At 43.6% G+C, this 16,841-nt stretch overlaps 2 protein-coding genes across 2 annotated transcripts; one reads left to right on the top strand and one right to left on the bottom strand.

Annotated features, from left to right (window-relative positions):
- Positions 1-65: 65 nt before the first annotated feature.
- Positions 66-3,019, top strand: cxcl19 (chemokine (C-X-C motif) ligand 19). Its single transcript, XM_057854158.1, has 3 exons — positions 66-259; positions 339-474; positions 2,844-3,019. The coding sequence occupies exons 1-3, from the start codon at positions 208-210 to the stop codon at positions 2,971-2,973; spliced, it is 318 nt and encodes a 105-aa protein (XP_057710141.1). The 5' UTR covers positions 66-207; the 3' UTR covers positions 2,974-3,019.
- Positions 2,872-4,664, bottom strand: trmt10b (tRNA methyltransferase 10B). Its single transcript, XM_057854155.1, has 7 exons — positions 4,345-4,664; positions 4,164-4,266; positions 3,881-4,011; positions 3,664-3,816; positions 3,514-3,592; positions 3,382-3,449; positions 2,872-3,297 (listed from the first exon to the last, which is right to left on the bottom strand). Exons 1-7 carry the CDS (start codon positions 4,486-4,488, stop codon positions 3,055-3,057), a joined length of 921 nt encoding a protein of 306 aa, XP_057710138.1. The 5' UTR covers positions 4,489-4,664; the 3' UTR covers positions 2,872-3,054.
- Between the last annotated feature and the right edge of the window lie 12,177 nt (positions 4,665-16,841).

Raw genomic sequence — 16,841 nt, 5'->3', positions numbered from 1 at the left:
GAAACTAAGTCCAATTATTTCTGAGTCGCTTTGACACTGAACTCAAAACGCTGCCTTCTCCACCCTTGAACCTCATCCCATGACTGCTTTGCGCACTCGCGTCACGTGAAACTATCAAAGTGCTCCTTTTTTCGGGCCTCCTTCAGAGGTGAGTTCACGAGTGCATAAATAGCACGACGTGAACAACACATCTCAGTTTGGACAACTATGAAGATCTGCTCACTACTCAGTTTTGGGGTCCTGCTTGCCTCCGTTGGCGGTAAGAGAATGTCTTATTCAGTTTTTCATGTCAGTTGTGAAGTTAGGTGGATCATTGTTAAAGTCTATTTTGACAACAGGGATGCCACCAATCAGCCGCGACTACAACACCCGCTGCCGCTGCCTCCGGGCAGAGAGCAGGATCATCCCGCCGGACAGCCTGCGGAGCATTAAGGTGGTCCCTGAAGGTTCACACTGCACGCACACGGAGATCATGTGAGTAATTCCTCCCTCCGAAAACTGGGATGTTGCACCTTTTTGTTATTTTCTAACAGTCGACCCGTTCATACAGTGGGGCGAATAAGTATTTAGTCAACCACCAACTGTGCAAAATCTCCTACTTGGAAAGATTAGAGAGGCCTGTAATTGTCAACATGGGTAAACCTCAAGCACGAGTGACAGAATGACTGAATAAAGAATTTATTTCCAAATTAGAGTGGAAAATAAATATTTGGTCACCTACAAACAAGCAAGATTTCTGGCTGTCAGAGGTCTAACTTCTTCTAACGAGGCTCCACTTGTTACCTGTATTAATGGCACCTGTTTTAACTCATTGTCGGTATAAAAGACACCTGTCCACAACCTCAGTCTGTCATACTCCAAAATCCACTGTGGCCAAGACCAAAGAGCTGTCGAACGACACCAAAGACAAAATTGTAGACGTGCACCAGGCTGGAAAGACAATCTGCAATAGGTAAAACGCTTGGTGTAAGGAAATCAACTGTGGGAGCAATTATTAGAAAATGGAAGACATACAAGACCACTGATAATCTCCCTCGATCTGGGTTCCCGTGCAAGATCTCACCCCGTGGCGTCAAAATGATAAGCAAAAATCCCAGAACCACACGGGGGGACCTAGTGAATGACCTACAGAGAGCTGGGGCCACAGTAACAAAGGCTACTATCAGTAACACAATGCGCCGCCAGGGACTCAAATCCTGCACTGCCGGACGTGTCCCCCTGCTGAAGCCAGTACACGTCCAGGCACGTCTGCAGTTCGCTAGAGAGCTTTGGATGATCCAGAAGAGGACTGGGAGAATGTGTAATGACCAGATGAAACCAAACTAGAACTTTTTTGGTAGAAACACAGGTTCTCTTGTTTGGAGGAGAATTGCATCCAAAGAACACCATACCCACTGTGAAGCATGGGGGTGGAAACATCATGCTTTGGGGCTGTTTCTCTGCAAAGGGACCAGGACGACTGATATGTGTAAAGCAGTCATGTCCAAAGTCCGGCCCGGGGGCCAAATGCGGCCCGTGGTCAAATTTCATCCGGCCCCCAGCTTCTGTCATAAAATCAATAACGTCTGGCCCGCACACAGACTTAATAAATTGGTCAGCAGTACTGCTACAAGCATATGAAGTAGCTTACACACTAAATGCTGCTCCTCATTTACCCACTAAAAGGCAGCAGCACTCTAAGCAACATTACCACATGTGACCCTTTACTCCCAATTTTCTAAAATGGCGACAATCAACAAAAAAAAAAGTTGACTGCAACGGCTGGCGCTTTAAGGATAGGTGGAAACTGGACTATATCTTCACTAAAATATGCAACAACTGTGTCTGCCTCATTAGCAAAGAGACAGTCGTTTTTTTTAAAGAGTTCGATGTAAGGCGATATTACCAAACAAGACACGCGGACATGTACTACAAGATTACAGGGTAGATACGTAGCGAGAAATTGAAGCAACTTGAAGCTAGTTTAATTTCACAGCAGCAGTATTTCGCAAGAGCCCGAGAGTCAAAAGAGAACGCCACAAAGGCTAGTTGCAAAATTGTTGAAATTATTAATTAAAAAATAAAATAAAATAAAGCAAATGTGACACACAGAATGGCTTGATAAAATTGCTTAAATATATTGTTCGACGTAAAGGACGTCAGCCAAGGTCGGCCCCCCACATTTTTACCACACCAAATCTGGCCCCCTTTGCAAAAAGTTTGGACACCCTTGGTGTAAAGGAAAGAATGAATGGGGCCATGTATCAAGAGATTTTGAGTGAAAATCTCCTTCCATCAGCAAGTGCATTGAAGATGAGACATGGCTGGGTCTTTCAGCATGACAATGATCCAAAACACAGAGCCAGGGCAACAAAGGAGTGGCTTCGTAAGAAGCATTTGAAGCTCCTGGAGTGGCCTAGCCAGTCTCCAGATCTCAAACCAATAGAAAATATGTGGAGGGAGTTGAAAGTCTGTGTTGCCCAACTACAGCCCCAAAACATCATTGCTGTAGAGGAGATCTGCATGGAGGAATGGGGCAAAATACCAGCAACAGTGTGTGAAAAGCTTGTGAAGAGTTACAGAAAACGTTTCCGTTATCGCCAACAAAGGGTACACAACAAAGTATTGAGATTAACTTTTGGTATTGACCAAATACTAATTTTCCACCACGATTTGCAAATTATTCAAAAATCAAACTATGTGTTTTTCTGTTTTTTTTTCCCACATTCTGTCTCTCATGGTTGAGATTTACCCATGTTGACATTTACAGGCCTCTGTAATATTTTCAAGTGGGAGAACTTGCACAATTAGTGGTTGACTAAATACTTATTTGCCCCACTGTACATGGTTGTCTTTCTGACTAGAGCCATCCTGGTGAGTGGTGAGCAGGTCTGCCTGGACTCGCAGTCGTCCTGGGTGAAGAAGCTAGTCCACTTTGTCCTCGAGAAGCAGCCTCGAAAGCGTTCTGGTGCAAATTCACGGAGACCGGCATGAGTGTTGTCTTCTTTTATTTGTGCAGGATTACAAAGCAAACCATTAAACCGATAAGCTCTATTCTCTCGTTTTTATTGGTTGTCAAGTGTCGTCATGACCGTTGTTTTGTGGGACAACATAACCCTTCGCCCGGGGGAAGTACTCGTCCAGAGCTTTAGTCCAGCTGCCCGTGTCGAACACAGTTAGCATGATGTCAAATACTTGATTGATCGCCAGGATCTTCGAGTGGAAGTTCTTGTCGTTTGGGGTCTTCCGCATGTGTTCGTCTATCGGGAGCCTTGCCACACGGACGCCCAGTTCTTTGGCTCTGGAGAGGCTCAGCGTCTGTAGGGAAGGTTATTACAGTTCATCAAACTGTTATCAAAAAATGATTTGAATTGCACATATGATATGAACGTTTAAGAGCACCTTTTGCACGCTTTCGTCCACCAGCCCGCCGAGGACGTAGACTTTGTCGCGCTCCACCTGCTCCAAAGCTGTAAGGACACAAATAAGTGCTATGGTCTCACGCTTCACCGGATCACCTTGCGACAAAACAACCTTCTTCTGCGTCAGGCGACAAGTAGACGACGCTTTCTTGAGGGAAAACATCCAGACAACTCCTCTCTGTTCTTTCCATCTGCGAGAAGCGCGTCGACAAGCATCAGAATTGCGGGGGCGTGGCTCGACTTCCCCGTGACGGAGACTCACTGCGTAGTTCAGAAAGCCGTCGTTCATGCGCACGCATTCCGCCATGAGGCGACTGTCTTCCCGAAGGCTGGTCAGAAACACGTGGAAGGGTCTGCTCGCCCGTTTGTTGGCTCCGTAAAGCCGCCGCAACTGAGCCGCCAGACGGCTGGTCTCCTGCAGCGCGAGACCAAAGAATAAAGTTGCATTTTTCAAAATATTTTGAGATCCTTGCGGGTACCTTGTCAGACATGCGGTGGCTCATGCTGAGGTCGACGCACACTTTGACGCCGTTGGTCCGAGCCTCAGCCAAGCGCTCTTCGGCGGCGGCCTTCGTGACACGCTTGCTGATTTGCAGCTGCTCTGAGTGTCCTTCAAACATTCATTTGTTAATGCATTAACGGCGCTAGACGTCCAATTCTTTAGAAGTGGGAGGGTTGACAGTGAATGAACTGCCACTCTCCCACTTCAAACGGATTAGACGTCTAACTAATTTAAAGAGTTTTATAACCGAACGTCTTTACCTGAGCACCGATTGAGCTTCCTCCTCAGTTTCTCCTCTTTTCTTTTGCTTTTCCGAGCAGCCAGCTTTCTCTCCCAGTGCCGCTGCTTTCTCAGCACGTTCTTCTGATGAAACACAGCAGAAAATATTCTGTCAAACTATTTGGTGACTCTGGTTTTCAGAACCACTGTGGTAAAACGTACTGAAAATTGCGTTGGTTCTGTGTTATCTGAGCTCTGCAAAACTTGTTCTTCCTCCTCCTCCAGCACATCGATGCAAAGCAACTCCATCATCTCCAAAACTCCGTTCGTTTGCCCCTCACTCGACTCGGAAACAACTTGAGTCATTTTTTGTTAATAAACTGGTAATAAACCTTTAATTAACAATGTTAGCATAAATTCTAGGAGCTTATTGTGCTTGACGTTTTACAAAAATGAATCAAAAAGTGAAAGAAAAACTAAATACATGCGAAAACCAAAACACGGTGTGATTTGGCGCATTTAAATGACGTCAGTAAATCCTAAACCAATCAGGGAGCAGATAACCAGCCGAATGCTATTGGTGGTACTTATCTCAAGCGCTACATCTCAAACTTGCTAACAAAACAATTATTTTGGAAGCCTCCAACGTTTTTCATGGCGGAAATATTTGAAATTTTCTTTTAATGACTGTTCGGGCGTCGCGTGGACTCTATGGCGGCCTCGACATTGAACGAGTAAGACAATTCTCAAACAACATTAGCTGCTATTGACTGTGAAAGACGAACCAGAGTTGGTTTAAAATGGACGGTTTTTACATGCGCCTCACTGTAACTTTGTTATATTACCACTTGCTGTACTAAAATTGAGGAAACCGACAAACAACCTTCCTACTGTTCTTTCGGCTTTTATGTTCTTAAATTATATTATTAAATTGACTCTGGCTGCCATTGACGGTGATAGACGTCCAATCCATTTTCACAGGGAGGGAATACGAAATATCACAGTTTCACGGTATTATAAAATGTGTTAAAATAAATAAATAAACTATTTCATTGAACAGGATTTTTATTTTTCAAAACATATTAGCAAATTGGAACATAAGTATAATGTTAAGTTAAATAAAAAATAAAAAAAAACTGAAATAGTCAAAATAAAATTAAAATAAATGCAGTCCTTTGGTGAGCCAAAACCCACAGCCACAGCTCAACATTATTACCATCAGAACAAAATTAGTTGAATTATTTTCCATAAAAAGCACGTGTGTATGACTCGTATCATGTTTACATTATACACACACTCTCTTTCTCAAAACAGACAGTTGCCAAAGAGAAAAAAAGCACATTTTTCCACCGCTAGACACACTAAACACACTGGAGTTAACTCGTAGCTGCTGAGAAACATTCATGACAGTGTTTACTAGAGGCGTGCGAAATTTCCGATTCTTAAATTATTCGCGATTCGGCCGTGGAAGATTCGAGAACGATTCACAAACATCCAAATTCCGATTATTGAATTATTCCAGGTAAAGCGGAAATAAAACACAGTCAGCGCGGTCTTCTAGACGCAATGAGGAACAGACCGAGAGTAAATATCATGTTTAACTCATGCCACTAGATAAAAAAACAACAATAATACCTGACTGTGGCCGTCAGCTGGTACAAACAGCGCCCAGTTGCTAGTTTCTACAAACATACGGCAACATACGGCTACGGTAGATATTGCATATATCTAGAACTAGATGTGAAATGACAGATGACGGCCGCATTAGAACATGTACAGTCGGTCCCGCGCTAGTAAACAGGCACCATCTTAAAGCAGTAGACTTCTCTAGAAGGCTCTGTTGTAGCGAACCTAATTACTTTTTATCTAAAATACTCCTAAATCGGCAAAATCTTGGCTTGAGTTTATCTTTAAATGATGAAACAGTTTTAAAACTTTCACATGTCTAAAGTAGACAGAAGGGAACTAATGCAAAAACTTGAGTAATTTTAACTTAAACGGTTGATTCACAACATTAAATTAATTGAATGTAGTTTAAAGCTGATGATACAGAATGGGGACTTGAGTATTTTATTTACTATTTTTGACTGTTAACTTGATACTAAAATAGTAGTTTGGTTTAGCCTGAGAGGATTTTTGAACAATTTTGGAACTAATGTATAAAACATTAAAAAAATGGGTGCATCAATAATCGTTTTATAATCAAATAGGAGCCTCTGAATTGTAATCGAATCGTTAGGTGCCCAAAGATTCCCACCTCTAGTGTTTACTGACCTTTAATTTTGTATAAATGCGAAATCATATTGCCTCCTCGGCAGCCACACTCCTCAAACATGTTTTAAATGTCAGTTGGCCTTCCTCCTCTGAGCCGCGGCCGTCTGTAACTTTTCTGTAGCCGAAGTATTCCCATACCAACGATTTTGTTTTCTTCGATGGGGGAAAAAGTTCAGGAGTTGCACCTCCATCGTGTAGCACAGTTGACACACGACCACTGACCAACAACCGGTGGGGGAGGGTTGAGCCTTGCAGCTGCAAGCGAGGGATTTCTCCCTGCAATTTTTGGGACATAAAAAATAGCTAATACTGTGGTGACGGTATTACGGAAAAATTTTGCGGTTTTGAAACCGTGACGTTTTAATAGAGGTGTGCATCGGTACTGCCCTCACGATTCGATTACGATTCGGAGGGCCACGATTCGACTCGATTAGATTCAGAGGGTCACGATTTGATTCGGTTCGATTCGGCAATGCATCGCGATGCCTTAAAGCCTGGGATGCATTAAAATTCTAAAGCAAAGCATATTTTTCGTGAATCATGAGGCAACACAAGCGGTCAGACATTAAACAACTTTTTATTGGCTCTTGTGTCACTCCTGGTTGAAGTCAAATGAAAATACTTTTAGATATATATTTAAAAAAAAAAAAAAACGGATCACAGCATTTAATTGGTGCTTTGAATGAGACCAGGGCTTTCTCTTTTTTATTTTTACACACAGTAGCAGCCTTTCACACAGTGCAACATCTGAACTCCCGTGCAAAATCAGTAATAACAGTCACTGTATTTTAGTCACAACAACCCATCGATAAAAATATTCAAGTAAATATTAAAGAAAGCGACAAAGAAAATATTGTAGTGTAGCAGCATCTTTATCGCAATATCAATCCTGGGATCAGTTCAGTTGCAAACAAAACATCCAACTAAATTGCGATGTAGATCCAAAGTAAAATGTAGGCCTAGCCCACTATATATGTGCAATCAACTTAGAAATGCAATCAGTAACTACCACATAACAATAAAAAATAATGAATTAAAATGAAGTGCAGCAGCATTTTAGCAGCCATAACTATCTGTTTCAACATGAGGAAATATCATTTTTTTGCAGTTGAGAGAGCAGAGAGATAGTAGAGGTTAGATGGGGCCTAAAAAATCCAGCCCGACCTGACACGGCCGCTAGTATTGAAGCCCGACCCGGCTTGGAGTGACGCGGAAAAAAAAAACGCAGCAGCAGCACTTTTCATTCATTTTCATTTCTTCGAGATGGCAGAAAAAACGCATGTTTCTTAATGTTTAAATAGTCTACATATTTTTATGATCATTATAGAAGCATTTACACAACGAAATAACGCTGGGAAAGTTTAATATTAAAAAAAAAACATGCGATTTTGCAGACACACAGAGGAGAAGATTCAAAAGGATCACATTTGTGTTGCCTTTGTGTGCATAAAAAAGTGTCTTTCGTAACGAATTCTCAGTCGGCAGAAAAAAAAACGCAAGTTTTCTTAATGTTTAAGTAGTCTACATATTTTTGTGATCATTATAAAATCATTAACACAACTAAATAACGCTGGGAAAGTTTAATATTAAAAAAAACATGCGATTTTGCAGACACAGAGGAGAAGATTCAAAAGGATCACATTTGTGTTGCCTTTGTGTGCATAAAAAAGTGTTTTTCGTAGCGAATTCTCAGTCGGCAGAAAAAAAAAACGCAAGTTTTCTTAATGTTTAAATAGTCTACATATTTTTGTGATCACTATAAAATCATTTACACAACAAAATAACGCTAGGAAAGTTTAATATAAAAAAAAAAAAAAAAAAACGAGTTTGCAGACACACAGAGGAGAGGATTCAAAGGGATCACATTTGTGTTGCCTTTGTGTGCATAAATAAAAGTGTCTTTCGTAACGAATCGCAAGCGCCACAGCGGAGGAGAAGAAGAAAAAGCGGGCGGCGCCACTGCTTCATGTGAGTGCACAAGCAAATGCACTATACAGAGAGCCTGCTTTTGGTTTTATCCCATTTTTTTAATTTTTTTATAATTTATTAGTCCGGCGCGGGGCGGCCCGACCCGACCCGACCAGAACGTGAATGCTTAACATTTTGGGCCCGACCCGTTCGGGTTCGGGCACAAGATCTAACCTCTAAGAGATAGGACATAACATAACAATGGCTGAAGCGGAGAAAGAGGGAGCAAGAAAGATTCTTGATGCACCTAAGACAAAAAAGCTGACATCTGGAGACATTTTGGCTTCTATGAGGTTGGTGGGAAACTTGACCAGAGTTATGCAGTGTGTAAAAAATGAAACATGACAATAACAATACAAATGGGGAAACCAAATCCATTGCATCACCGGAATTGCGCAGGGAAGATTTTTGAACGTACTTATATATTTTAAAATGCGCTGAATCGATTCGGCTTGTTGCCCGCATCGAATCGAATCGTCCATGCCCGCATCAGGATGCATCGCCGCATCGATTATTGTTGACACCACTACGTTTTAATACCACCGTATACCTTGAAACCGGTAATCGGCGCATGTTTAGTGATGTCACAGAGTTTAAACCTGTGTTCCAGTGAACCGGAACCTGAATGGCCGGACGACGTCGAGAAAAACGGTGAGCTCTTCTATGTGGAGCAAAGTGAGGAAGCATCCTGGCCTCGAAGAGATGTTTGGAAGGCCTCCAAAATCCCCAAGTCGCAACTTGTTGACCCCAGTCCGAGTCGCCGCGCGAAGATCTCTGCGCCTGTTGCACCTCTAGTGGGTCTGCTGGGTGAGGACGACGTCGCCCCACCGCTGAGGTCCGTCCACCATGTCCCACATGGACTTATGTACCTGTCACTTAAGATGGATGCCACGGCACCAAAGGAAGAGGTCCATCTGGAGGTCTGTCCTGAGGAGCAATGTGTGGAGGGAATACACTTCGTTACCAATAGAATAAGAATAGGGAAGATAGGTCAGATTAGGATGTGACAGGGCAGGGTGCGCGTACGCATTTAAAAACACTCTTGCCTCCGCTCCGGTGTGCATAGGAGGAGATCTTGTACCTGTACCCAGCGTCAGAGGCGTCTGCTCGGCTCAAAGGTGCCAGAGGGATCTTCTTGACGCTGTGTGACATGTTGGAAAACGTCACAGGAGGCCACGTTGTTAGGTACTGAATCCACCCAAAACGTTCCCTGGTGATAGCTTCAAAACACACACTCTGCATTGCTCCTGTAGTTCTACGCTGCTGCTGGACAAGCATCTAGTGCACGTCGGCTACTGGAAGGAAGGTGACGCCCTGCTGGTTGTCGGGCTTCCTGCTGAGAGGTACCCACGGCCGATGACTCCTACTTAGAGATGTTTTTTTCTCCAAAATGGTTTGTTGTTAATTTCCTCGCAGTGTACCGTTGCTGTGCCTGCAGTCGCTAATCGGTGAAGCCGTTCAGACTTTAAGAGTCATGTTCGGATCCTTGCGCAAGTGGGTCGCACGTGCACAGAAACACGAGATTGTTATGTCTTTTGTTTCAGCTGTTTGATTTGTTCCTGTGCATCCACAGGGCCTTCTGCAAGGCAGAACACAAGCCACAGCTGGACCAGTTCTTCTGCTTGTTCTTCCAGCGGGTAATCCAGCCTGCCATCCAACGAGAAAACGCACACTTGGAACCGCCCTGCGACGTCTTCGGGAACGTCTTCCTTGACGGGCTGCCGGCTGTGCGGTGGCTCACGCTACCTACAGAAGTCAAAGTACTGCGATACATTATGCGGGTATGCCATTGGAAGTTTTTGCATCATCAATACTTCGTTGTATTTACAGACAGAGCTGGACTCTGTTCTCACTGACTTCGAGGCCTCTGATTTTGGAGAAACGGTGAGCATTTGCCGCTTGTCCCACGTGGATCTCCACTTGACATCCTTTTGTTTCACCCATCAGTCGGAGTACTTCTTCGGTCTGAGGCGTTTCTACGCAATCCTGGGCTCTTGTCTCTTCTACAAGGTGAGTCCAAGTGTCTGTCGTGACGCTTCTTCAAAAGAGGACCAAGCCAGGTACTAAGTACCAAGTCACTAAGTACCAAGTCAGTCAACGCGAGTGGTTGTCACCAACAGTCCTACCTGATTGCCAACCATCTTCCCAAAGACGACATGCTTGACGTGTGTCTATACATGCGGAACTACTGCCTGCTGCCTGCTGAGTCCCAGCAGCGGGTGGGCCACCTGGTCATCTGGCGGGAGCTCTTTCCCCTGCGCCCCACTCCAGGACGTCACTTCCTCCTCATTGTGGGCCTGGTTAGTACATTTGTACCTAGTTACTTCCCAACAAATTACTCTGCACTTTTGACTGTGGTTGTCCTGCCAGAGGTTCTGGGTGCAGTGTGTTCTGCTGGAGGCTGGAAGCTACGCGTCATCTTGTTCTGCATCTCCAGGACCTGATTGTGTTTATGTGGATCAGGTGCAGCAACTTGTTGCTCCCTAGAAGGTTGCAGAGCCCTAACCGTGCCCCACCCTTAGGTGAAGGCTACACTCCAGCGATTGGAGACCCTGAAGGAGGCTGTCGAGGAACATCTGAGCACACGCGTCTCTCCGCGCCTGTCATGCGCCGACTGGTTCCTGCAAGATGGCCCGGCTTTGGGCGGCAGCTTATTTGGAGATAAGGCTCGAGACTATGGGAGTGATGCGCACGGAGACATTACACCAGGCTCTCCAACGAGGATCCTGGGTGGGCATCAGGACTCTCCTGATGCGAGTGTTGGAATCTTCAAGGTAATGATGGCGGTAAAGTGCCTATGACAGCAAAAAAGCATGTTTATTTCACATTTCTTGGGGTATTTTATGCTCCTGAATGAAATAGACCAATCAATTTATATATTCAATTTTTTTAATCCCGCGCCATGAAAATAAGTGACTTCCTGGATTGAGGATGAATGCGAATGTGACGTCACCCGGGTTAGCATCTCACAATACAGCATTGCTTTATAGCATGCAGATGGACTGCATATTCAGCTGATTTTGCGGGTTATTTCGTTTATTTTTCGCATCACGCCAGCCAAATGTGCTGCAGGTTTTTGTTGCTGCACCAGGGAGAGGCCTGGTAACCTTTTTGGGTTCACAGCAAAGATTGGCCAAAACAAGTCAGAGAACTGTGGGACCATTGGACTTACGAGGATGTGAGTAAACTATGTGTTCTGTATTATGTCAAATACTGAGTTCATGGCACACGTTTTAATAAGGAAGTGGCTTGCATTTTGTGGCTGACAATGCTCCTTGACCACCGAGAAGGCCACTCGGCTGATGACCAGCGGCTTGTCGCACACCTCCCTCGGTCATCTTCGCATGCCCGCCGATAGAGTGCTATACTCGGCCTTTGCTCGTGCAGCCTTCCGCTCCCGTCTGCGGTTCTCCATATCGTCCAGACTTTCAGCCCCCTCTGCCCTCTTCGTGTGCACGGCAATTAGAGCAGGGCGGTAAACCGAAAATTTACCGTCACCGAAATTCTTAACAATGACCGACGTAATTTTGACCATGTCGGTAAATTCGGTAAATTAATAAAACAAGAAAATATAGTCTTTTCATCCCGCTTTGATTCTGTTGTTCGTCTATGTTCATTCCCCTTTAAGAAAGCAGTGAATGTGCTTACGTAGGGAGTCACGTGATCATCAGGAAGCCAATCAAACAAAAACCCGGTAAGCTAACGCTAGCAGCTAACGCTACAAGCAAAACGTGATGGAGTGTGGCTTAAGGGAGGTTCACCAAACTTTCAACCGACATTTAGTAGACTCTTGGTGGCATCCAGACGGGCTTTCACCCGATGTCCTCCTTTGTTCTCACGATTTCCGGAGATGGTGCTTTCAGTGCTTTCTACTGATAGCCAGGCTAACGCTAGCTAGCGGCTAACGCTACAAATGAACGTTATGGAGTCGGATAGAGGCTCTAACCTTTGCGAAACGGCTGAACTTAATGAGTGGATTGGGCACGGACTGCATCTAGCAATTACTATGTGGCGTTATTTTGTATCTGTCTGTGTGTGATTCCTCTGATAGCTTTTGTGATGGTAAAGAATTCCGCATAAAGTGCAATCCAACGGCGAAACTTATAATGACCGAGAAATGGCCCCAGCTATTTTTATTGTGCGTGCATTTATTAAAAAATGCACTGGGGGGGAAAAAAAACTTAAACCATAAAGTAAACACTTGTATTTAATAATTATATCACAGCAGCCATTAACAATAAGTTGTCTTTTTGAAGTGTACTGTTCAAGCTGCAAGTCATTTGTGTTACAATTACATGTTTGCACAGGCATATTGATTTTGACAATGTACATTGTTCAAGTCATACACGCTGTTATAAATGTTCATACTTGAATTCTTATTGCTTACAATACATTTTTATAAACTTAATGTTTAGACTGCATGTACAATTGTTAAATACAGTATATCAAATTGAATGCTGGTAAATCAACAAGAAATAGTTAATCTGTATTCCATGCATTGATTCAGATTTTCAAATTACCGTATTTTTCGGACTACAAGTCGCTCCTGAGTATAAGTCGATCCAGCCATAAAATGCCCAACGAAGAGAAAAAAAACATATACAAGTCGCACCGGAGTATAAGTCGAATTTTGGGGGGAAATTTACTTGATAAAATCCAACACATAGAACAGACATGTCATCTTGAAAGGCAATTTAATATAAAAATACAATAGAGAACAACATGCTAAATAAATATACAGTGTACAGTGCATGAACAACGAAATGTGAATATACTGTCCTACGCTACAGCTCGGTCCTGGCTGTACAGCGAACTCCCAAAAGACAATGCTGGACGTCCGTATAATTTGCTGAATCAATTTGGTCCTCGATAGAAAACAGGTTCGGATCAACGTAAATAAATGATAATTAGGTACTATTAGGAATACGTAACAGGTTAGCATGCGTTCGCTATCATTAGCACATCGTTCAAACAACCACACAACTGGCTCTAAGTGTCCGATCGCGGGTGGAAAACACACAACAACAACAGAAAAGATGATACACGCAGGTGTTGCCTCTGTAGAGATGATTTTAAAGCATAAACAATGAAAGTAGGCTCGCAGCCGTCTATTCTCTCTCGCTGTAACTCGCCCACTCACTCAGAGCTACGTAGCTGTCTGTCTTCTTCTGGCGTGTGAGCACTCTTCGCCACGTAAACAAGTGCGAGTGCGCCCTCACGTGGGCATGAAAGCGCCACAAACTAAATGCATCCATTTCAAGATAAAAAAGTCAATAATACAATTGAACATACACTGCCAAAGGCAGAACGCGAACGTGGCCATAGCTATAAAGAGTTATTCAGATAACTATAGCATAAGAACATGCTAACAACTTTACAAAACCATCAGTGTCACTGCAAAACACCAAAATAACATGTGAAATTATATCATAATGTGTTAATAATTCCACACATAAGTTGCACCCCCAGCCAAAATATGAAAAAAAACGCGACTTATAGTCCGAAAAATACGGTATATAACAGTCCGCTTGGGCGAATTTATCGTCATTTATCGTTATCGAGATAAATCTGCTCAATTTATCGTGATACATGTTTAAGGCCATATCGCCCAGCCCTAACGGCAATAGAACCACTATCCTCAGGTTGAGCTCTGGCAGTCACGCACTCCTCCGACGTCAGGCCGATTTGTCCGGCGATCATTCTCCAGCTTCTTACCCGGCAACAAGCACTTCTGCCCGCAGCAGGGGAATGGCGGGCCGAAACGTTCTCGCCGCCGGAGGCTGGCCGATCGGTGAAGGCTGTCACCCTTGACATGAGTTGGGGAAGTTTTGTGCTATTTTTTGTTTTCCAAAGGTGAGAAAGATTGGAACAGCCGCTCTGCGGTCATTCTCCAGCTGCTTCCCTGGCAACGAGCACTCCTGCCCGCAGCAGGGGGACGACGAGCTGTAACTTGCTCGCCGTCGGGGGTTTGGCCGATCGGTGAAGACAAGTCCGCCGCCGTGTCACATGTTCCGGGGTAGTTTTGTGTGATTTTTTTTGTTTTCGAAAGGCGAGAATAAGACTTGGAAATGTCGCTCTGTTCCGGTTAGCATGTCGGCTAGCTGTTACGCCTCCTGTTTTGTTTACGCTCTTTCCTCCGTCTCCGAAGCCTGGGCAGGGAAATGACAAAAGCCGGACTAACTTAGGTGGCATTAAATACCGTTCGGCAGGTGCAATAAGTCTACAGTTTTGACCATTATGGTGTTACACTTATATAGCGCTTTTCCACCTTTCAAGGCGCTCAAAGCGCTTTACATTATGCAGTTGTTTTGCCTTGTTGTACTGAATAAATGTGTTTTTAATATTTAATATTCCATTTAGCAGAAGACTGTTATTTGTCATGACCACATTATTTATTTAGCAACTGGGGAAAATTCTTAGATAAAAAGAATATCCTGTAAAAATATTGGATAGAATGAAATGACATTTGGTGCTCTCTTCAACACATTTTCCTTGTTTTGAATCTTCCCCCTCAATGGGCTGAATTCTAAATCAGATAAAATCGTGACCCTGCCGACGCCATCCTCCAGCTGGGGACGCTAGAGCGCTATAATGACAGGCGGGGCTAAGCGGCAGATTAAAAGACTAATTTCTCGTCATCTGCGCTTTGCCAAATTGTTGTATATAGTCGAATCGTCTCAAAATATGATTGTAATTGACATAACAATGCTATTTAAGATTTGTTTTATGCTGTCACAGGCACTTAAAAGTGTGTGTGTGATGAAGGCTTGACAACATTCAAAGGATTCCACAAGATGGGGCCAGAGCTCCAAAACACTTTCATAAACAAACAGAAATTGACTGTACTTTTTTTTCTACCCATCAGGTGCCGTGGAGGAAGCACTCAAACCCGTTCCACTTGGGCACGCTGATGAAGTCTCTGAGTAGGAAGGACTTAGGCGACAATTCCACCTCCACTATGTTCGTATGTCCTCAAAATGTATGTGTTTACACTCCTAGAGCTCAACTTTCCTATATGATTGAATGCACGACAGAACAAGCTCCGGTGCTGGCAACACCTTGTTCCACTACATACTCATGGAAACAGCTCAGGGAATCTTTATCGCACCCTCACGAACGGAGGAGGCACAGCTGGGCGGAACTGTTCATCCTTCGCTCATCCGCAACTTTTACCACTGCTGTCTTTCCATTCGGGCAGCATTCAAAGACAACATGCAAGTAAGCAGAGTCGAAATAACGCAAGGACTTGAATCCCTGGTTATGCTTCGTCACCCCTACAGTCCCTGACAAAAGTCTTGTCGCTTACCATTTTGTAGAAATAATTGCTTATAACCTGACTTTTAATTATTCAGTTGTTTTCAGAAATGGCTCATACGAAAGCTAAGACCCTCCCAAATTATGTTGAATGTACAAAACTATATTTGTTTCACTGAAAAAAGATTTATCATTAAATAAAGACATAAAGGTCAAATTTTGGCAAGATAAAAAGTTTTGTCGCCTACAGAAAGTAGTGTGAAAATTGAACAAAAAGTGTATTTCAAATACAAAAATATGTTACATAACATAAGCGAATTAAGTAGTGGTGCTGCGAGATCCAAATTTAATATTTTGTATGACTTCCATGGGCTTGAAGGACTGCATCCATGCAGTTCGGCAAGGATTCATACAATTTATTGATGAAGTCATCAGGAACATCAAAGAAAGCAGTCTTGCATTCCTCCCAGAGTTCATCAACATTCTTGGGTTTCGTCTTCCATGCTTCCTCTTTCATCCTGTTCATGTCTGGTGACTGGGCTGGCCAGTCCTGGAGGATCTTGATCTTCTTTGCCTTGAGGAACTTTGAGGTAGAGATTGAAGTATGCAATGGAGCACCATCCTGCTGCAGAATTTGTCCCTTTTTATGGTTAGGAATGTAAGCGGAAGCTAAGATTTGTTGATATTTCAGACTATTTATGTTGCCTTCCACCCTGCAGATTTTTCGCAAACCCCCATACTGGATGTAACCCCAGACCATGATTTTGCCACTACCAAACTTCACTGTTTTCTGAGTGAATCTCGGATCCATGCGGACTCCAGTAGGTCTCCTGCAATATTTGCGGCGACTGTGGTGTAATTCAATGGAAGATCCATCTGAAAAATCCACTTTTTGCCACAAAACAGTGAAGTTTGGTGGTGGCAAAATCATGGTCTTGGGTTACATCCAGTCTGGGGGTGTGCGAGAGATCTGTAGGGTGGAAGGCAACATAAGTAGTCTAAAATATCAACAAATCTTAGCTGCCTCTTACATTCCTAACTATAAAAAGGGACAAATTCAGCAGCAGGATGGTGCTCCGTCGCATACATCGATCTTTACCCCAAAGTTCCTCAAGGCAAAGAAGGTCAAGATCCTCCAGTACTGGCCAGCCCAGTCACCAGACATGAACAGGATGAAAGAGGAAGCATGGAAGACGAAACCCAAGAATGTTGATGAACTCTGG

The sequence above is a fragment of the Corythoichthys intestinalis genome, chromosome 13 (assembly GCF_030265065.1).
Source record: "Corythoichthys intestinalis isolate RoL2023-P3 chromosome 13, ASM3026506v1, whole genome shotgun sequence".
NCBI lineage: Eukaryota > Metazoa > Chordata > Actinopteri > Syngnathiformes > Syngnathidae > Corythoichthys > Corythoichthys intestinalis.
The sequence above is the reverse complement of the archived record's forward strand: the minus strand, read 5'-3'. Positions and strand labels throughout refer to the sequence as shown.

What these genes read in the sequence shown, in the direction of transcription:
- cxcl19 (XM_057854158.1), top strand. Translation starts at nt 208, where the DNA reads ATGAAGATCTGCTCACTACTCAGTTTTGGGGTCCTGCTTGCCTCCGTT. An exon ending in CCTGCTTGCCTCCGTTGGCG is followed by an intron (nt 260 to 338) that starts GTAAGAGAATGT and finishes TTTTGACAACAG; the next exon opens with GGATGCCACCAATCAGCCGC. An exon ending in TGCACGCACACGGAGATCAT is followed by an intron (nt 475 to 2,843) that starts GTGAGTAATTCC and finishes CTTTCTGACTAG; the next exon opens with AGCCATCCTGGTGAGTGGTG.
- trmt10b (XM_057854155.1), bottom strand. Translation starts at nt 4,488, where the DNA reads ATGACTCAAGTTGTTTCCGAGTCGAGTGAGGGGCAAACGAACGGAGTT. An exon ending in CAGAACCAACGCAATTTTCA is followed by an intron (nt 4,267 to 4,344) that starts GTACGTTTTACC and finishes GTGTTTCATCAG; the next exon opens with AAGAACGTGCTGAGAAAGCA. An exon ending in ACGGCTTTCTGAACTACGCA is followed by an intron (nt 3,593 to 3,663) that starts GTGAGTCTCCGT and finishes CGCTTCTCGCAG; the next exon opens with ATGGAAAGAACAGAGAGGAG.